The 22,892-nt window shown below is 45.0% G+C and overlaps 1 protein-coding gene across 1 annotated transcript in view; it reads left to right on the forward strand.

Annotated features, from left to right (window-relative positions):
* CNTNAP2 (contactin associated protein 2) overlaps nt 1-22,892 on the forward strand; it is a 1,454,514-nt gene that overhangs the window by 721,174 nt on the left and 710,448 nt on the right. Inside the window, exon 5 of the mRNA XM_063129070.1 lies at nt 11,748-11,957. Coding sequence (XP_062985140.1) covers nt 11,748-11,957 — 210 coding nt within the window. The remainder of the gene's footprint in view (nt 1-11,747; nt 11,958-22,892) is intronic.

Raw genomic sequence — 22,892 nt, forward strand, 5'->3', positions numbered from 1 at the left:
CTCCGTGAGCCCCTGCCAAAGGAAGTGAGGCAGGTGGCTACCAGGAGGAGGGCCTTTTCTGCTGTGGCACCCCGGCTGTGGAATGAGCTCCCTAAGGAGGTTCGCTTGGCACCTACATTATATGCTTTTAGACGCCAGGTGAAGACCTTTTTATTCTTCCAACATTTTAACAATCTATAAATACATTTTAACATGGTGTTTTAAATTTGTAATTTTACATTGCTGCTGTTTTTATCTGGTTGAGCTTTTATATTGTATTTTATATTATGGTTTTATACTGTTGTTTTATACTATGAATGGTTTTAATTTTTGTGAACCACCCAGAGAGCTCCGGCTATTGGGCGGTATAGAAATGTAATAAATAAATAAATAAATAAATACTCAGGTTGTGAACCACTCGCCGGACCCCCACCAGCCACCCAGCCCTGCTCATTATGCGTAGTGAGTTAAATGGGCATTTACGAAAAAGGCCAAGCCACCATTTTTATGCAAAATGGTGGCTTGGCAGACCAGCAGGAACCACTGTGCTTACCCAACTTGGGAGGCACTGAGTAAGGTAAATGCAACGGTCCGCGCACTGGAGTCCAGGAGACTGGGGGGTGGGGGAATGTCCACCAGAGTCAACCCCCCTTCTGGACTCCTGTAACATTCCTACCGCTTTCTGTCACTGCGCATCCTCTTCCTCTTACCTTTGGAGCCGTGGCCACGTCAGCTGTATGGAGAGCCACTTCTTCTGGCTACATGGGTCCCTGTAGAGCCTATGTAGCCACAACACCAAAGGTAAGGGGAAGGGGTCACATGATGAGGGAAACAGTGGGAGAGTGACTAACGGGGCTCTCCAGAACACCTGCTGCAGGTGGCAGGGAAGCGGCAGTAGGCCCTACTGCCAGGGGCAGGTTTAGCAGTGCAATTTGCTTCTCCTTCCACTCCTCTGCCTGCTGTGGGTATCTCACCCTGTTTCACAGGAAGGCTGTTCCTGAGTATAAGCATGGTAATGTTAAGCATGTATCTTTCTTTTTCTTTTACATGCTGTGTGGTATGGCCCTTCGTTTACCACCAAAATTAACGTTTCCGCATTCAATGTTGTGAAACTGAGATTGAGGCCGTTTCAACACCTGCTTTTTTTCCAAGGATCGTCCTGGGACCATCCCTGTGCATGCAAATGACACACAGGGGATCCCGGGAGGAGGCAGGAATGATCCCTCCATTTTCCTGGGATAATCCGTAGGTGTAGGAAGGACCTGAGATATGGTGATCTGTCCATGGCCTTCATGTGCATTTGTCTCTGATTTAGAATTTAATTTACCAGCTGTGTGTACTTAGATGTGCATGGCTTTTCTGATAAAGACACATATGCCCAGAGATCATGCTCATTGGCACAATTAAGAATGTGACTCATTTCCAGGTCCAGGTCCAAAACTAACCAAAATGGCTCTTCCACATGTTTCACTGGCAAGGTAATTGTTTTACAGGGTCGTGCTTAGTAAAAATGAAAGCAACTGTTGTTGTTGTTTGAAGAGAGAATAGCAAATACTACCAATACAAGATTAAGCTTGGCTTTTTCAGCTCATTTTAGGAAGGAGGGGGCTAACACCCACTAGCTTTTAAATCACCTCTGAGATTTAAGGCATTTAGCTTCCAGTTTTAAATCTCCCCATGTTGCGAACATCTCTCTTTTCCTAAAGCCTCTTCACAGTCGACATATTGAGGCTAACGGTGGGAAAATATTTTCAGTGTTTCTGCATGAAACATCCACAAGGAACAACAAAGCGTGATCAGAATGTGTAGATTTGGACTTTTGCAAAAGACATTTTTGCAGTCCTAACAAGCATCTCCGAAGTCTGTCCGATACATTTGATATTTGTAGTCGATTTTAGGAGGTATATTCACATGATAGAGGAGGGAATCCCTGTATACTTTCAGATATCATGTATAGTCTTCTGGAAAAACCCACCACTTGGATGCAAAGATAAACTTTGAGAATTATACATGCCTTACATGTGGAGCAAGAAATACGCAACCAGTCAGTTATGTGTTTGTATCCTATTACCACTGATATCCTTGCAGATGGGAGCCCAGCAGTGCTACCTGTGTGCTATTCGGCTTACACTCTCGAGCAAGGTGGATCATTGATGTAGTTAAATAAAACCAACAGTGTAAATGGCACTTTACTGGAGATAGTTCCTTGCTCTTGACAATTCATACACTGTGTGTATTGTGTGTGAAGAGGGGAAGACAAAAGAGACGGGCAAAAGTGAGAGGAAAGGAAAGGAAAACAGCAGAGGTAGGATGAATGGGAGACTCAGGCACACAAGGGATGACTGTGAATAAATGCAGTTACATATAGGCCCTGTTCAGGCATTTGCCTGAATGTGTGAGGGCTATAAGAGGATAGGGAGACAGGGTTGTGTATGTGGGCTCTGACCCCTGTGTTCCCCTGTGTGGAACCTCCTATCTCTCAGGTTCCCTGACTCTGTGGAGAGATCTAATTGCACTTAAGTGAACATAGTAGAACCGCCTTTTTCAGACCTTGCCACTCAAAATGCTGAGTCAGAGACAAAGGTGGCAGGGCTAGTGTGCACAATGTTCCCCTATCCAGTTTAAGCCCATGTGTGTTCAGGTGAATGCTGAACAGGGTTGTACAAATACTTTGTTTTAGTGGAAAATTAAGTTTTAAGGTGTGGGTCTTGAGGATGGATCCTTTAAGTGTCAGAGGCCAGGACAGAGAAGGGTAGAGACCTCGCTAAAATTAACTGGGGTGTACTGCTAACCCCTCACCCTGGCATGATCGGATAAAATCCTCTGCATGATCTCTGGAACTTCAGGATTCAAGTGTGAGGAGGACATGTGAAATTAAAATGAAGGGTGGCAGAATCAAGTGTATTTATACACTTTAAATACTAACGACTATTTTTGAACTTAGCATCATAAAAAAATGTTGTCTGAAAGGCAGAGCATCCGCCTGAGAAAATCTATGCTGCCGTCTTTCTGTAGATGAAAATATTTCACCCTTTAACAAACCACAGATTATCTAGAGAGTTAAGGTGTCCCATAAGACTTTGGGATAATGGTAGTTTAATGAATCTACCTCAGCATCTCAGCTAAAAAATGAGCTTTCTTTATCCCATATGTTTATGTTTACTCCACTTCAACTCTTAGGTTTGAACACTGTAAAATGAAATTAAATTTGTGGCACATTACCAAAGAATCCATAAAAGAGTTCCCCAGGGACACAAAATGTCTTCTTTTCTTTTAATGTGACGCTTTCCACCTAGTATCTGAAACAGCAGAGGCTTTTTACTCATCAGACTGAATGTGTAACAGTTTGTTTTTATTTTTAAGCTAGGGTAGTTCTTTTAGGCTCAATACCTCATTACTTTAAGCTTGGATCTAAACATCTCCTTTCACTGTCAGAAAGCCTCTTCCATTTATGGAAGGACTCTGTTTCCAACTTAGCAGAATACTGCTGCATGAGAAAAGAGACATGTATTTCCAAAAAGTTGTTCTGTTTGTGTAAGCACTTGCACAAGAGTTTGTCCACGTTCCCTTTTTATGCCACACAAGAATTTTTATGTTATAGCCTACACTGTGCAAAATGTATAAAGTCCAAATAGACCATACCCATAATAAACACTTTTAGATAGCAAAGAAGTCTGAGCCCAGAATACCTTAAGGCAGGGATGGGCAATGGGGGAGGGGGGGTTGGTAGTCCATACCCCTGCCCAGGAAACAGCTGCAAACCACTAAAAAGCACAACAATGGTCAAATTTAGCTTGCTCTCAATATAAAATTGACCCTTTTAGCACTCTGTAGGACTAAAATCAATTATTTCCAGCCACTGCTGCCATCAATTCTGCGTAGGAGGCTGTATGCAGCCTGCCGTTGCCTAGAGGACTGCTTTCTCCATTACATACTTACCTATACTATGAGATCTTTTTTTCAGACTCCGTGTGCCAAATTCCTCTGCCATCTGAAGTATGGTGTTGGATGATGACCCACAACATCAGGATCTCATAGCGGTGACACCTAAGCTGCGTACCTCCCTCCCATGGGGTGGGGGGGGGGCGTGTATTCCACTTCTTTGTTTCTGGCTTTTAGATGGCTGTGTTCAAGAAATGGTCCTTTCTCAGATAAATGGTCCTTTCTCAGATAAACTAAGCATTTGCTTTGGAGAACTTCTTGCTTGCATTTTCCCTGTTCTTTTACTATTCCATCATTTTTACTTTATTGCATTTTATGATAGGAAGATTTGGAGCTCAGCATTTCAGCCCTGTGGAGGAGAGCCATGGGAAAGGCCTAAAATGCATTCCTTGGCTGATTCTCTCTTTTCCAAGCAAGTCTTCTCTCATAACCTGATCTCATTGGCCAGCTTCTTGCAGGAAATAGTATAAGAGGCCCACAGAAAACTGGGGACTTTGTTGGGTCAGTGGCCATTCCTTTTTGTTCCTGGCATGGTGATTAGTTCCTTCAGTCTGAGTTTGACTGGCTCTTTGATTACATGCATGTATCAGGTATAGGGCTGTGTCCACCAGGGATGTATATGAACTTCGTTTCTGCTTGCAAAACTTAAGAGCATGCCCTATTCGCAACCATGAGTGTGAGCAAAACAACGCGCTGTCCGAAAGTGTTTCCAAATTCTCGAACATGTGCTCGCTTTTGAAACATATGCAATTTTTTTATGAGAAAAAGCTTTGCAATTGCCCAACTTTACCAATATACCATTTCATGCTTTAGCCTAGTGGGGAAATTTGTGCTACTTTTGAAATTTGCACAAAGATGTTTTTTTTTTTTTTTTTTGCACAACTCTCATGTTCGATCACGTTCATTTTGCGCAATTTTCTCATTTGTGCAAAACGAACAGAGATTGCAACTATTAGCAGAAATTGAGGAGAGATGAATAGCAAGCGGATGGTAGGAGAATCTAGGCGAACACCAATATCACTTGCTCGCACAGTGTGTTGAATGTGTTCCCAATTCCCATCACTGCAGCCATGACCTCCTGTAAAAGTGGAGTGGTGGACTTCCTGGGAATTTTGGGGCTAATATACATGAAAGTCATAGCAACTTGTTGTGATTGTGCTCACCTAGACTATGAATGCTAACTAGTACTAGTGTACAAAGCCCTAAACAATGTGGGACCAGAATACCTGAAAGAGCGCCTTCTCCCTTACCAACCTGTTCAGTCACTGAAGTCACTAGAGGCTGGAGCCCACCAGGAGGAGAACCTTTAGTGTGATGGCCCCTTTTTTGCCCCTGGAGATCAGGCAGGCACCATCACTGTGCTGCTTCTGAAGCTTCCTGAAAACAGCTCTTTTCCAGGAAGCATTCCTGAACTGACCAGCCACTGTTTTTATTGGTAGTTTAAATTGAAGAATTTTTTACCTGCTTTTATCTTTTTTTACCTTTTTACTGTTTTATTCCTTTGTTGACAGCTCCAGAATCTATTTTAGATAGGGCTACTGGATCCATGAGGGCAGTGGACGCCCCTGCATCTGGCCCTCACAGACCCAGGCAGATGCACTCAGCAACCGCCTACCCTTGCTTTCCCCCCCCCACCGGCATTAATGGTGGCCACCATTAACACAGCAGGGGGAAGTGCACAATTTCCAAAGGCTCTGGAAATCATGTACTTCCCCACTCTGCATCAATGGCGGCTGCCATGGGGAAAAACAAAGCCAGGGTGGAAGGTTGCTGAGCACCCAAGAGCCACACCCCCTGTCTGGCTTATGGGTGTGGGTGGCAGCAGCAGTGGGACAGCGCCCAGGGTGCGAGCGCCCACCAATTTCACCCATCCCTAATTTTTAGATATGGAGCAGTATATAAATATTGTAAATACATAAAGTACCTTAAGAAACCATGACGGGATACAAAGAAGGAAGATTGCTAACAGCTCACACTATTACATTATCGAAACTGAACCTTTATGTTCTCGACTTTTGAGAGAGGACTTTTTCCGAGCTCTCCTCCTCTTTGATGATTATTCAAGTGATTTTTTAAAAAAATTAAAGGTGAAAAGGACCAGCTGTTGCATAGCTTGGGGTTACTACAGAAATGTGAAATAGTTAAGCTTCTAACTGCAGGATGCTTACTCTTTCCTTTTCAAGTAAATGCTACAAGGGCCAGTGCGCCGAATGCATTTGCTTGTGAGGTTAAACATTCCCTTTCAATATGCTTTTGGAAGATCTCCCTTCAGGGCTTAATTCAAAGTGTGCTGAAGCCGATGGATGGATTCCTATTGACTTCAGTTGACTTTAGATCAGCCTCCGGATGCTAAAATATGACTGCTGCGGGACTCAAAGGGAATGGTAATGCACCAGCTGTGGGGGTGCCATAATGAGGAAGCCGGCTGCGAGAGGCCACATGCAGGGGAGTTCAGTTTGAAGAGCCCATTTTATTACATGCGCAAGATTATAGCCTCTGCAAACATGTGAGCATAGTCTTCTTTGGGGAGGAGAAATCCCATTACTGTTTGTTTATACTGCTAACGTTATGCGCACAGCAATGTATACATTCTTCAATAATGGCTGGACGCTCAAGGTATCTAGAAAATTTAACTCTAGGAATGAATACAGGGAAAGAAGCCCTTCAGCAATTTCATTCATCTCACTGAAATTCTTTTTTGCTTCCCTCATAATTTCTTGGCATGTTTTGCCTGAAAAGGAACCCCAAGATTTATTCTGAATTTTACTTTTGGAGAAATCTGCTGGCTGCCTAGTGATGTTTAGAGAAATTTCTTTAGCGCCATATATATAGGAAGACAGAATCAGGATTGTTAAAGTCTTTCTCAGCTATTTACCACAGCCCTGCTAAAGGAGAGTCTCAGAGAAACTTTAGGCAACTCTTGAAATCCACCAAATATTTAAGGTAAAAATATTATTACTTCGAATTCTGTTTTGGGCAAAATGTCCAGTGTAGCCTGACTCAGAAATGTTTTCTGTGGAACAAAACTAAGGCTATATGCAAAAATCAGAGCTCCAGAATACAGGGATGTACAGATTTTATTAAATCGGGCCTGTCTGTGCTTTGCAGATTCTCAGGCACTTTTCGTTCCATCATCCTATTTTGACATAATCCGATATTTAAAACCAGGACTTCATTCTACTTGCGCTAATTCACATTAGCACAAGTGAGCATTTCTGGTACTGCACCCTTGCACTAATGTGCTAATCTGCATTAGTTTACAGAAGTGAGCATTAGTGCTACTGCACACTTATGCTAATATGCTAATCTACGTTAGTTACCACCTGAGTACTAGCGCTACGGCAAACTTGCGCTTTTGAGCTAATATGCATTCGTTAACTAATGCCAATTTGCACCTTTGTTCAAATACAAATCAGTACAAATCCCCCCCCTCCTGCAAAGACATGAAAAACTAGTGCACAAGTCCGCAGGATTTGCGTGGCTCAGGAAAAGAATGGTCCTCTGTGGAATTAGCATGTCCACTGAGGAATCTGCAGGTTGGATTCATAGAAACTCGTCGGAATCTGCTGTGGATTTCTCTGACATCCCTGTCGAGGAGCCGCCTCCCTGATGCAATGCAATTCTGCTAGGGAGTGTGGGGATTTCACAACAAAATAGGTGGAGCCAGTCATGTGGGGTTTTCCTGTGTGAACAACACCCTGATCATGCCAGCATCAGCTCATTTTGTGGCATTATGCCCATGTGTTGGGGCTGTGCCACATGGGAGCAGCTTGCACACTCCTGTGTGAGTATATGTAGGGTGTGTCTTTGTCAAGAGGGCCAGAATCTCACCTTGTAGAAACGCAGGAATCACCAAATGTTAATTCCCGTTGGAATGGCTGCTGGATATAGATTCCATATTGGGCCAGATCTACACTAAGCAGGTTGTAACACTTTGAAAACGGATTGAAAACTGTATATGTAATGTATTCTGGGCCTGAACAGTTGTCAAAACCTTTATAAACCATTATAAAGCAATAGTGTAGATCCTCCTTTGGTTTCCCCAAACAGTAAGAAAATTGGGCATTCCCAAAGGGCCTGTGTGAGGATATCATTAGATTTAAACAGGGGATCAGTTCTGTCCCATGAGTTTAGAAACAAGAGACATGGATTTAAAGGAGGCTTTGTTGCAGCATCTCCAAGATGGTGACCTTTTCTTCTGAGTTTGTTGTCTTTTCTTTTTGAGGTTTTTAATGAACATGGGGATATTAGTTATTTTGTGAGACAAATTTAAAAGTCCCCTGTGCCCTCTTCTGGTTCGGTTGCATGCCATATGTTGCAAGTGGCTAATTCGAGTTTTGCATTTATTTATGAACTAATTCCCACTCTTAAATGTATAATTCATAAAGTGATGTGCGGATTGATAGTGTTGTAGGCTGCCCTTTCAAGGCAAGGACTGTTTCTTACGATGGATTTATTGTTGCAAAATGTGTGTGTGTGTGTGTGTTGGTGGGGTTGCTATAAAGCAGGTCACATGCAGTAAACTTCAGTACATCCTTGGACTATTGTTACATGAGCTTAATAGTACAGGTGGATATATTTTCCAGGCAGATTTATGTTTTATTTATGTGCTTACATAAAGCCTCAAACACTAACTCATGGGAGGGGAAGGGAGTACAGTAATTGCCATCCCAAAGATAATCAGACCCTGAGAACTGTGATAGCAAAGAGTATAACTGGTGAGTCAGGGGGTCCTGGGTTCAAATTTCACCTCAGCTATTAATTCACAAGATGGCCTAACTATTGTCTCAGTCCCAGCCCCTATTCACTATACTGGAATGGTAGTGCTGGCTTACCTTATGGAGTTGTTTTAACAATGATGGATTACCATACTTTGGGGGCTTTTAGAGAGCAATCCTAAATTCTTTGATGGAGTGCTCTGATATCAGCTCCCCCAATCTATGATAAGCCCTGCTGGGCTCTTGCTGGCAGGGCCAAAGAAAGCAGGGAGCTGCTCTTTTTCCCTTCTTTTCCCCCCTCTATGGGGTGTTTCCCACAATTAAAAACAAGGGGGGAAAGATCCAGGGTTGGTTGAATCTTTCCTCATACTGGAAGTGTGGTTGGAAACTGGAAAGGGCTGTGAGTCCTTTGGAGTTCAAATCTCAGGGAGAAAGCCCCTGCAGAGTTTTCTGCAGAGGCTTGAATTGGAGATCCATGGTTAGATCGCCTGCTTCAAGGGCCAACCTCTGTTGCTGCCTTTGAAGGGGAATTTTTTCCATATCCTCTGTTTTCTGGGACACCCTCCTGGGGACCATACAATTGCACTTTAACTGGACTACGTAAATCTTAAAATGGTTTTGAAAGAGGAGCTTTGAATGACTTGTAGTATTTAATAGAATAGCAATCTGCTAGTAGATAAATGGTGACATAAAAATGCTAAATGCTAAATTTTAGAGCAATTCCTCTCCTAGATTTTAATTCTTCTCTAGAGGATAGAGAAAATCCTCTAAGGGTAATAGGGATGCCTGTGGCTAGGAAATCTCGTTCTTTTTCGACTTGATGGAAATGCTGTGACATGTACAATTCAATTTCTGTTCGTGAGCTGAGCTGTGGGCTGGGCCCCGAACTTCTATGTGCATTTTTGCAGGTTCTGCAATTTCCGCAAATTTATGAGCAGTTTCACAAACGGCTCAGTAATTTGCACAAATGGCTCAGTAATTTATGAGCTGTTTCACAAACGGCCCAGTAATTTGCACAAATGGCTCAGTAATTTATGAGCAGTTTCACAAACAGCTCAGTAATTTGCACAAATGGCTCAGTAATTTATGAGCAGTTTCACAAACGGCCCAGTAATTTGCACAAATGGCTCAGTAATTTGTACGAATTGTGGAACCTGCAGGGAAAAAGTACAAAATGCTCAGAAAATCCACAGACCAGCCCAACTTGCTGCAGGTCAACTCGGACACCAAAACATGAACCAAAATGAAGTCCGAACCTACAAAATCTTGTCATATACCACCCCCCACCCCACCCCCCGTGGTGTTCAGATGGACTTTTTATTAGGGGTGTGCACGGACCCCCCGCTCCGCCCCGCGGGCTGATCCGAAAATTTCGAATCGGCCCGCTCCGCGCTGCTCCGCCTATACTCCGCTCCTCTTCGCCGCAGAGCTCCGGCTCCAAATCAGAGCTCCGCAGTGGAGGGGAGTGGCGCCAGGTAAGGCCGGGAGAGGAGGGCGGGGGGTTTACCGGGCCCTGCCGCTATCGCCGCCAAGCGGCCCAGACTTCCTGTGTGAACCACAGGCTCAATTGAAGATGCTGACGGACCGCAGACGGAGGCAGGTAAGGGAGAGGAGGGCGGGGGGTACCGGGCCCTGCCGCTGTCGCCGCATAGGCGACAGTGGCAGGGCCCGGTAAACCCCACTTACCTTTCTGGAGGAGCTCCGGATCGAGGCGAAGGATCTGCCTTCACCTCGATCCTCTTCGCCACACTCCGCCAGCCCCCCAATCCTCTTCACCTCCTCCTTAAGGGCAGGCGAAGCCCCCCGCTCCGCTCCTGCTTCTCCGGTCCGATTAGAAGCGGAGCACATCCCTACTTTTTATCAAATCATTGTATGTTCAGTTTAGAAATACAAGTGCTTTCATGTGAAAATATTGTCAATTATAATTAATTTGTTTTGTATTGAATTTTGTACTCTTTATGGTTCTTAATTTTGGTTTTATCAACAGATGGGCACTGAAACAGTGATAATAAAATATTATTAATAAAATATCAAAAAAATGCATAAGTTCTATACTGTCTTGCATAGCTCATCTTAAACTGCTGTGCACAATCATATGAATGTGTAAGAACTACTTGGTCTGCTGTGATATAAATTCTAAAACTCTAATTCTGAGAAGTTCCTTGCAAATCAAGTATTAGCCTGTGATGATTCAGACACCAGTTCCAATGCCTGGCTGACCTGAATCTTCTTGTGTTTTTCTGCATTCTCGATTTATCAACATTTCCCCTCCAATGTGCATGTTGTCACTACTAATATATTCCATTCTTCCTGACCCAAGTGAAATCATATACAATAATAATCAGATGGTAATTCATAGAGTTGTTGTATTCTGCGGCTTAAGATAAGCTATGCAAGAAGTTACTTCCCCAATGAGCAGCAAAACATTCTGGGCCACAAAGCAAACTGACAAAGCATACCCCACATTTCCTGAACTTCTCTTGCACTGTCAACTACATTATTATTTACTATCTTCAGGTGACAAGCAAACACATCATAGCTGTCGCAAGGGTGAAGTGCTTTTTAAAATTTATGACCCACGCAGTTAATTGCTTTTCATCGGTCTCTACGTGGTGGCCGTAATTTAAATTAGGCTTACAGATAGGAGGGACATTTAATGTAGGGTCATCTGGCGTTTGGCACATGGGGCACAAAACACGATCTGGTTCACTATCTGCAGATGTTCTTTGTAATTTTCCTGGTGCCTTTTAGGGACTTGGTGGTTGATAGTAAGACTCAATCTCTGATTCATACTTTGTAAACAATTTGGGGTAGGAATCGGTAACCAGAGGCCAGAAGCAAACCTCTAAGCTGAGGAAGTTATTTATTTTGAGGATGGACTGCATTGTATCCAATTCATCCGTTAGCAGGAGGCAAAGCCCTCAATATTAAATAAAATATTGACAATGTTCCATTTTACATTCTTTTAGCAATTTATAGCCAATGGGAAATGTTTCCAGAATGCATCTTGTATTTATTGCATGCTCCGAATATATGTGCTATTGTTTTTAGATGGCCCCAGCAATGCCTAACTACTCAGCAACCATTTTATTTATTTTTTCCCTTTAGGGGCCGATGTTATCAATTTTGATGGCCGTGTTGTATTACCGTACAGATTTGGACACAAGAAGAAAACGCTGAAAACACTGAAAGATGTCATCGCTCTGAAATTTAAAACCTCTGAAAGCGAAGGTGTAATCTTCCACGGAGAAGGGCAGCAAGGAGACTATATCACCCTGGAACTGAAAAAAGCTAAGCTGGTCCTTAATTTAAATTTAGGTATGGTTTGTTTGTTTTAAAACATCTGACTATTCACCTTGCATTAGATTGACAGATACAACTCCAAACTTTATCATTTTCCTTATCTTTTCTGCTTTCTCTTCTTCAGCAACCTTTAGAAGAAAAAGTTGAAATCAGTTGTGGGGGCCAGTGAATAACCATATTTAGAATGAATATAGCTTAGTTTCAAGAGCTTTTGTCTAGTGATGAGATCAAGTATATTATGCAAAACCTTTACCCTCCAAGTCCCTCAAAATTCTGTAGGGATATATGAGAATTTTGTTTCTCGCTGCAAAAGATGCAGGCCTGCCTGGTTCAAGGCTCTGAACGCATCTCTGCCAAAAATATGCACAAATTGTTGAACTTTGTCCCCCTTTCCTAGTTTGATTTCAGGAGATTTGCACAAGTTTCCCACTTGTGCAAAACGAGCAGCAATCATGAATAGGAATCAAGCATGAGACGAGTGGCAAGATGATGTTCTAGCAATCTTGAGCATCACTTGTTTGCCCGTTCCTAAAATTCTTGCACTAGAAGAAAAGGGCCATATTCCAGATTGTGATTTTGGATTATCACTAGGGCTACCCTTATATCCTGATTCTGAAGCCGTACTCTGCCTCCATCACGTGCTGATATAATCACTTCTGTCATTTCCCCATCATCCGGAGCAGCTGCCCTCCACAAGTTGCTATGAAGTGGAGTTCATGCCCTACCTGAGTAGAGTCTCCACATGAAGGCTCCCCACAGGGTTCTAAATCAAGCGTAGAGCAGCTCCTTGCTTCAGACCTACTGGCACCAATCCAAGGTAGTGGGACCAGGAGAAGGGGACATGACAGGATCAGAGTCAGGACACATGGGAAAAACAGAACCCACAGACTGATCTTATGAAAGAGTCCACCAATAGGAGACAGGCCTGAGTTTACAGAAGCTAGGAGATCACTAGGGGCATCAGACAAATCCATTCAGGGCTTGAGCCCACCCAGATTTCATCACCCCATCCCGTCCCCCCATCTTCAGCTTGCTTTCCCACAGGCTGGCCCAAGTCAACCTATATTGAGTCAAGCCAGTTTGCAGTTTTTCAAGGAAGGGGGTGTTACATAAATTGCAATTTGTGCAAATTGCAGGCATAAATTGCATAATTTGTGCAAATTGCAGCTGCAGATTGCACAAATTATGTAATTTATGGTGGCAATTTCTGCAAATTGCTATTTATCTCTTTAAAAAAGCACAAAAAGTTCCTGGATTTGGGGAAGATACCCCCGAATTGGCTCACAAATGCAAGCTGAGTCAGGGGCGTGGCACAAATCCAGTGAGTCCAAAAAGAGCCAGATTTCCTGGCTATAGACATCTCTAGAGACCACCAAGGTAATGACATTCACTCACCAACTGCAAACATAAGCAAAGACACTATAGATTGCAGCTGCTGACTGGTAATCCTTATTGTCTGTGTCCTCCTTGGCTCTCCATAGACAACTAAGCAGCCTTCCAAATTGAGCAGAGGCAAGGATGTTCCCCACTCACACTGCAACACTCAGCCCCTTGTCAATTGAGCCATGGGGTTCTGCAGTGTACCATCCTGCTCCAATGTTGTTTAGCATCTATATGAAGCTGCTGGGAGCAGACATTAGGGATTTTGGAGCCAAGTGCCATCACTATGCTGATGACACACCGCTCTATGTCCCTTTGACAGCTGAATCACGTGAGGCTCTGCAAGTCCAGGATCAGTACCTAAACTCAGTAATGGGATGGATGAAGGCCAATAAATGAACTGAATCCTTTCAAGACGGATGTCCTGTGGGCGAATGGTTCCTAGGTCCAAGAGATAGGCTGTGTACGGGGTTGCACTTCTCTAAATGATCAGGTTCATAGTCTAGGGGGACTCCTAGATCAATCACTGTTGCTAGAGACCCAAGTGGCCATGGTAATTTGGAATGCCTTTTACCATCTTTGGCTGGTTCACCAGCTATGGCCTCTCCTGGACAGGGATAGCTTGGCCATAGTGGTACGTGAAGGTGCTAGCAGTAACCTCAAGTCTGGATTATTGCAATGCACTCTATGTGGAGCTGCCCTTAAGGCTGCTTCAGAAGCTGGAGCTAGTGCAGAACACAGCAGCTCAGCTGTTGTCAGGAGCTGACCCTTTTCAGCTTGCAACTCCTTTGCTGAGGGAACTGCACTGTCTGTCTATTCGGCAGGTTTAAAGTTCTAGTAGTAGTGGACAAAGTCCTAAACAACTTGGGGCCACAATACCTGAGAGAGTGCCTTCTCCCTTACCAACTTACCTGACCACTGTGGTTATCAGAGGGTATGCTTCTGTTGGTTCTTCTTCGTGGTCTCTATGCATCACACATATGGGCTTTGCGCCTGCGCAGAGACCTGGATCGGAACCTTCCATAGCTAAGTGAAACGTTTTTGGCGGGAACCCCTCCCCCGCACCACTGCGCATGTCTCTAGGGTTCCCGCCCTTACCTCAGTTGTTCGTCGTCCGCCATTGTGTCTAGACCTGCAGAACGAACCTCTTAGCGTTTTTTCCAAATTTCTTCTTCAGAATCCTTCTTTCTCAAACTTTTCTTCAGATTCTTCAATCTTTCTGTTTTTATATATATATATATATATATATATATATATATATATATATTGTTAGTTAAATTCTCCTCAGCGACTCCTCATCGCGCCCGCCCGAGCCGTGTGGCAGTGAAGGCCCCATTCCGCAAATGCGTTAAATGTGGAGCGAAGCTTCCTCCCACGGACGGACATTTATTGTGTGTTCTTTGTCTGGGCGAGACTCACATAGTTCAAACTTGTCATCACTGCATGGCATTTACCAAGCAGACTAGGAAAAATAGAGCTGACCGTTTATGTGCCATTTTGTGGGAGAAAGCCCTCAAGGCCACGGACGCGACGAAAATGGATAAAACGGCATCAAATAAGACCGTTGGAGACCGCAGCACCGAAGTGTGCGATGAAACCAGGGCGAACAGTAGGGCACTGATACCCCTCACGCCTGGGCAGTCATTGGCAAGTTCCGCAACCAAGAAAATTGCTAAAAAGGCTTGGACGCCAAAATCTTCTTCTGACCCGGAAAAAAGGAAAAATAAGAAAAAGAAGGACACGGGAAAGTCCCCTTCGACATCCGCCAAACCGGCTCATAGCCACTCAACTGCTGTGGCTGTATCGACAGTTTCCACAACTGCCTCGGTACCGAGAACCCACTCGTTACCGACACTAGAGGCAGCAGCTACGATACCAGCTCGGCCCCGAGCTTATCTTAAGGGGAAATTCGAGATTCGGTATCTGCAGCCTCGATAAGGGACCAACCAGCGCCCTTAGAAACCGAGGAAATTATCGCTGTACCTCAACCGTCACCGAGGCCAACGATCACAGATAGACGCCCGCCAAGGCATGAGTGGGACAGGGCATCCCAGTACTTCGAATCCCAGTCCAGGCACAAGTACTATGATTGGGACTACTATCGGCCACAACATTATTAGCCACAGGACCGAACTTACCAGTACCCGCCTGAGGCTTACTTCGCCCAGCCTCCTCCCACATCGAGGGTTCTTCAAATCCCTTTAGCTCCATCTCCGTCTCATCAAGCCTCTCCGATACCGAGCCATCGAAGGCATAGCCACACCTCTTCGGTACTGATGGCGACCGCTATCGTCACGGTACAAGCTCATCAGGAGCAGGCAGATCCAGCACAGCAACAACTCGAACTTCTCAGATCGTCTTCGACTGAAGACGATTATCCATCTGATTCAGTATCAGTAGTATCAGTGACACCGTCGGCACCATCGCCGGAAGATGTGGTTCACGCACAAGACCCCTCTTCACCATCTGAAGATATGGGCAGGTTTTCAGAACACATGCTGAGAATGGCCTGAGCACTCGGCTTGGATATCCAACAACCTGATGACCCAGAGGATGATCCAATCTATGATGTTTTTCACACTGCAACTAATGCAGCAGTTGTCGTTCCCCTACCTCCTGCCTTAAGACAGACCACGCAGTTTTCTTGGAAGACTCCAACTTCCACACAGCCTACCTCGAGGAGACTGGAAACTCTCTACCGCATACAGGAGAAGGATGCAGGGTTTCTATCCCAACACCCCAAACCCAACTCCATTGTGGTGGAATCAGTCCAAGGCCACTCACAAAGGACCCACTCTGCCCCCGTAGATAAAGAGGGCAGGAAATTAGACCTCACAGGCAGAAGGATTTACTCCTCTGCCTCTCTCGGTATCAGAGCCTCCATGTATCAAGCAACCATGGCTCGATACCAACTCTTCCTCTGGGAGAAAATAGGGTCATTATGTGACTATCTCCCAGAGGACAAGAGAGAGTTGGCGAGAGTTTTTCAGGCGGAAGCCTCAGCGATAGCTAAACAGCAACTGTCAACCGCGAGGCATCAAGTAGACTGTCACTCCAAAAGTATGATGGGTGCCGTCTCTTTAAGGAGGCACTCCTGGTTAAGATCCGCCAACTTGACTCAGGAAACTAAAACTAGGATCGAGAATATGTCCTTCGATGGAGAAGGCTTGTTCAACACCAAAACCGATGACATGTTGGACTTGATTTATAAATCCCATACTACGGCAAAGAAGATGGACTTTACTGCCCCTCCTGCACAGTATAGACCCAGACGTTGGACAAGACCGCCTATCTAACAACAACAACAACAGTGCCCTCAATATCAGGGACAGTCGAGGCAGCAACATCAACTCCAAAGAAAACGACCTTACCAAGGCCATTACCAGCAAGACAAGCACCAACCCGACTTTAACAAAAAACAGCGGGCTTGACTCCTTCATCCCAGATCCACCATCCTTCAAGAACCGTTTAGCACCCTTTTACCATCAATGGGAGTTAATAACATCCGACTCCTGGGTGCTTACCATCATCAACACGGGATATGCCATCGAGTTCGATGCCTTCCCTCCTTCTTCGGGAGTGAAAGTAACAGCGCCATCCCCTCCTCTGCTGCTCGAGGTGCAAGCCCTACTAGCAAAGGGAGCCATTTCACCTGTGCCCGTAGAGGAAATCAACCAGGGGTTCTTTTCGCGTTACTTCACGGTCCTGAAGAAGGATGGGGGTCTTCGACCGATTATGGACTTAAGACAATTAAATACATCACCCCCCAAAAGTTCCGTATGACAACGGTAACTTCCATTCTACAGCTGTTACACAAGGGGGGTTGGTTTGCAGTGGTGGATCTGAAGGATGCGTATTTCCATATTTCCATCAGGAAGTCGCACCAAGCTTACCTACGATTCGCTATCGGCATGCAGCAATTCCAGTTTACAGTTCTTCCCTTCGGACTCGCCACGGCACTGAGGGTCTTCACAAAAGTGATGGCGGTAGTGTGCGCCCACCTGCGACAAAAGGGAACCCGTATATAGACGATTGGCTCCTGGTGGCGGAAAACAATTACACGCTCCAGGAGGACATCTTAACGACTCTCAACCTGTTGCACTCCTTAGGACTTTGGGTCAACGAGGAAAAGTCCATATTGACCCCACAGAGGAGAATAGACTTTATAGGGGTTACTCTTTCATCCCAAGACGGAAGAGCATATCTTCCCATACTGAGAGCAAAGACTCTTCGCGACTTGATACTCGATATCGAAAGCCGAACAAGGATTTCGGCATGGACAATTCAAAGACTCTTGGGTTTGATGGCAGCGACCACCGTAGTGATCAGATTTGCCAGACTGTGAATGAGGGTCTTACAGAGTTGTTTTTTGAGAACGTTCGACCTTCGACAAAACGCTCGTCGAACTTACCTGTCGATCCCAAAACAAGTACGAGCATCCCTAAAGTGGTGGCTGTCGATGGGAAATCTGCTGGAAGGAGTCCCTTTCCAACCGGAAACACCGTCGGTAACGATCACGACAGATGCCTCTATGATCGGATGGGGAGCCCACTGCAACTCCCTTACCGCCCAGAGCCACTGGCCTCCTCGCCAGAAGGAAGAGCACATAAATCACCTGGAGCTCCTGGCGATGGAGAACGCAATAAAGACTTTCGTACAGGTTATCGAGGGACGAAATGTTCTCATTGCGACGGACAACACCACCGTAGTTGCCTACATCAACAGGCAGGGGGGAACAAGATCACACCCTCTAACTCGATCAGCACTCAGAATTTGGAACTGGTGCATAAAATGAAACACTTACCTGACTGCAATTCACGTAGCGGGAAAGGAGAACACCATCGCGGACTTCCTCAGCAGGTCCTTCCACGTCGACCACGATGCCGAGATAAGGGAAGACCTCTTTCGATACTGGGGACAACATGCAGTCGATGTCTTCGCTACCGAGAAAAACGCAGCCTGTTCCAGATTCTGCAGCAGAGCAGGAAGAGGAAATAACTTGCTAGGAGACGCGTTTACCAGAACGTGGAAGGGCAAACTTCTTTACATTTCCCCCCCGTTTCCACTTTTGACGAAAGTCGTAGCCAAGGTCCAAACAGACAGAACGGATTGCATTTTGATCACACCGTGGTGGCCTCGACAAGCGTGGTTTCCCCACGTCCTTCGGCTATCGGAAGAGAATTACATCAGATTCCCGTCGATGCCAACCTTGCTGTCTCGACACCAGGGCAAGGTTCGACATGCAAACTTGTCGACACTCAAAATGACGGCGTGGAGAATAACACCCGGCCGTCTTTCCATACCGGAGACTTAACGATAGATCACATTTTGTTGGCATCGCTAAAGCCTTCTACAAGGAAGTCTTACGAAGCGAAGTGGCAAAAATTCCTTAAGTTTGCCCCAGAGAATAATCAAGTGGCAGATTCTTGCCTTATTCAGATAATTCTCAAGTACCTATGGACGCTATACCAACAAGGACTCAAACTCACATCAATTAAAGTCCACCTGGCCGCGATCACAGCTTCCCATAAAGGTGTGGACGGGTTCTCACCCTTCAAGCACCCGACATCGAAGAAATTCCTGAAAGGGCTCAAGAATACGATACCGACAGTCAAGGACATCATCCCATCGTGGAGCTTGTCAGTTGTGCTACAATCACTGACAGGGAAACCTTTTGAGCCTATGGCCACGACAGATCTCAGACTGTTGACATTCAAGACGGTTTTCCTAGTGGCCATAACATCTGCAAGGCGTGCGAGTGAGCTTAGGGCTCTCAGAATAGACACACCCTATACAATTTTTCATAAAGACAAGGTTGTACTACTCCCAGACCCATCTTTCCTACCTAAAGTAGTGTCAACCTTTCACCTGTCTCAGCACATCATCCTACCAGCCTTCTTCCCGAATCCGGCAACACCGCTGGATGTAAGAGGGCTCTCGCTTTTTACAAGGCGAGGACTGAGAGTTTTAGGAAAACAAAGCAGTTATTTATTTGTTATGGAGAGCCATCCAAGGGTCTACCTGTGTCATGCCAGTGGTTGTCACGCTGGATTGTAGAAACTATTGAACTCGCTTATGATCTCTCAAAGCTAAAACTGCAACAACCTGTGACAGCTCATTCTACAAGAGCTGTATCAACATCTGTTGCCTTCAACAGGGGTGTCCCATTGACAGACGTTTGTAAAGCTGCAGCCTGGTCCACGCCATCCACGTTTGTCAAATATTACAACTTGGACACTCGTGCTCGACAGGACTGCTCTTTTGGAAGAACAGTGCTCTCTGAGGTCCTAGGGTGATGCATCAACCCACCTCCAAGGTATGTTAGCTTGCTACTCGCCCATATGTATGATGCATAGAGACCACGATGAAGAAATGCAGGTTGCTTACCTGTAACTGTAGTTCTTCGAGTGGTCATCTATGCATTCACACAACCCACCCACCATCCCCTCTTGGTGGCATACAGGGTGTATATATGATATTCTTATTATCTGTGGTACAATATACAATTGTAATATTTATGATTACACTCATGTTTATGGGGGCACAATGTCGGACAACTGTAAACTGAGGTAAGGGCGGGAACCCTAGAGACATGCGCAGTGGCGCGGGGGAGGGGTTCCCGCCAAAAATGTTTCACTTAGCTATGGAAGGTTCCGATCCAGGTCTCTGCGCAGGCGCAAAGCCCATATGTGTGAATGCATAGATGACCACTCGAAGAACTACAGTTACAGGTAAGCAACCTGCATTTCCACATGGACCCTTGGCTGAACTGGAGTCCACCTAGAGAAGAGCCTTCATTGTATTGTGCCCTTCCTGTGGTAACCCCTGACTCTAGAAGCCCACAGGGTGTTGTTTTCTCATGAAAACAGTTCTTTCCTAGGAAGCCTTCCTTCATTGACCAGCCTCAGATTTATTGACACTGTTTTTTTAAAGAACAGTTTTAATTTCACGTTTCATTCTTTTTAGCACCCCCACCCCCACCCATTTTCACTGCTCCAGAGTTTGTCTAGATATGGATTGGTATACAAATGTTGTATACAAATAAATAAACACAATCGTGCATTCATGGCCTATGGAAAGACTGGCTGATCCTTGAATTATTGGGACCTTATTGTGAGGAAGAACCAAGGTGGTGGTGGGATGCCAGTTCCTGACATTAATACCAGTCACTGGGGAACATGAGCTGGAGCATGCAATATCACACTCTTGTCGTGCTGGTGGGCTTCCTATGGACATCTGGTTAACCACTGTGGGAACAGAATTCTGAACTAAATAGGCTTTTGGCCTAATCCAGCAGGCCTCTCCTGATGTCACCCATAATCCTCCAGTTCTGTGAACAACAATGTTTCCCTTCATTTCTGTCACAGTCAATGGCATTTATCATTATTATTATTATTATTATTATTATTATTATTTATTTATATAGCACCATCAATGTACATGGTGCTGTACAGATAACACAGTAAATAGCAAGACCCTGCCGCATAGGCTTACAATCTAAAAAGTTGTAGTAAACAATAAAGAGGGAAGGAGAATGCAAACAGGCACAGGGAAGTGTAAACAGGCACCGGGTAGGGAGAAGCTAACAGTATAGAGTCAGAACAAACTCAATATTTGAAGGCTATAGGGAAAAGAAAAGTTTTGAGCTGAGTTTTAAAAGCAGTGATTGAGTTTGTAGTTCTCAAGTGTTCTGGAAGAGCGTTCCAGGCGTAAGGGGCAGCAGAAGAAAAAGGACGAAGCCGAGTAAGGGAAGTGGAGGTCCTAGGGCAGGCGAGAAGCATAGCATCAGAGGAGCGGAGAGCACGAGCGGGGCGATAGTGTGAGATGAGAGAGGAGAGATAGGCAGGAGCTAGACCGTGAAGAGCTTTGAAGGTCAGCAGGAGAAGTTTATATTGGATTCTGGAGTGAACTGGAAGCCAATGAAGAGATTTCAGAAGCGGAGTGACATGGTCAGAGCGGCGGGCCAAGAAGATGATCTTAGCGGCAGAGTGGTGGACAGAGACCAGCGGACTGATGTGAGACGAAGGAAGGCCAGAGAGAAGAAGGTTGCAGTAGTCCAACCGAGAGATAACCAGTGCGTGAACGAGAGTCTTGGCAGAAGAGACAGACAAAAATGGTCAAATCCTGGCAATATTATACAGGAAGAAACGACAGGATTTAGCTACTGCCTCGATGTGAGGAGTAAAGGAGAGCGAGGAGTCAAATATAAAGCCAAGACTACGAGCTTCCTTGACCGGAGTAAGCGTGACATCGTTGACAGTAAGAGAGAATGAGAGGTGAGGAGAGGGTTTAGGAGGAAAAACAAGCAATTCAGTCTTTGCCATGTTAAGTTTCAAACGACGATGAAGCAGCCAGGCTGAGATATCTGAAAGACATGCCGAGATACGATCGTGAACATCAGGAGAAAGTTCCGGAGATGAGAGATATAATTGTGTATCGTCGGCATACAGGTGATATTGGAGGCCGTGAGATTGAATAAGCTTACCCAAGGGCAGCATGTATAGAGAGAACAACAACGGGCCAAGCACCGAGCCTTGTGGAACCCCAACTGAAAGGCGAAAAGAGGAGGACGAGCTGCCGTTAGCCGACACGCTGAAAGAGCGACCCTCTAGATAGGAGGCGAACCAGTTATAGACAGAGCCACAGAGTCCAAGGTCATGGAGGGAATTTGTTACATTCTGCTGTCCCTTCAAGGAGCTCAAAAAGGCATATGTAGTCCTCGCCCCAATCCCTTATATCCTAACAACAACTCTATGAGGAGGTGAGCTAGGGATAGTGTGACTAACCCAAGAAAACCCAATGAACATCATGAGAGGGTGGAGATTTGAGGCTAAGTTTTCCTAGTCCTCCTAGTCTGAAATTGTCTGCTACACCAGTTTTCTGCTGCTCTTGGTCTAAAAACCAATAGCTTTGCTTCATGCAAATGAAGATAGCCTAGCTTCACCTGCACAAATGGTTTCTAGCAAATGTCATTGAAATCTGAATCATTTCCATTTCTTTCCTCATGCATTTCTCAGTTCAGTCAAGCAGTTATCAGTATGATAAATGACATCTCTTACATATGTGCTTAGTGAGGTAAGAATATGTACTCTCAGGTCAGAAATGGGGTCAGGAAAGGTGTCCTGGGAAGAGAAATTAGCTACCAAGAATCCCTTAACACAATGCTTAGTTCAAGCTAGAGTCAAGACATTAAAAAATGCAGAAGGTCATTGTGCAACATGGCCGAGATGTGATTTACTGCTTCATCACCCTCTCTTTTTGCAGTTGAAAATCTAATGTAACCTGATTCCAGTGGCTAAATATTGATTGATTGATTTTAAGTATTTCTATTCTGTTCGTCAGCCAAAAAGGCTCCTTAGGTAGCTTACATACAATTAGTAAAGCAAAGCGACCCCTTCCCGGAGGCTTACACTCTAAAAAGACAGTGACGTGTGAGGAAAACGAGATGGGGGAGGAAGAAGAAAAAAGCAAGTCTTTCGGTGGGATGGCCCTGCTTCCTTCAACACCCTCTGTACAACCTGCTTGAATGGAGGATGGTGGTGACAATTGAGAAAGGAGGAGATTCATGGG

Source organism: Elgaria multicarinata, chromosome 1 (genome assembly GCF_023053635.1).
Source record: "Elgaria multicarinata webbii isolate HBS135686 ecotype San Diego chromosome 1, rElgMul1.1.pri, whole genome shotgun sequence".
Lineage (NCBI taxonomy): Eukaryota > Metazoa > Chordata > Lepidosauria > Squamata > Anguidae > Elgaria > Elgaria multicarinata.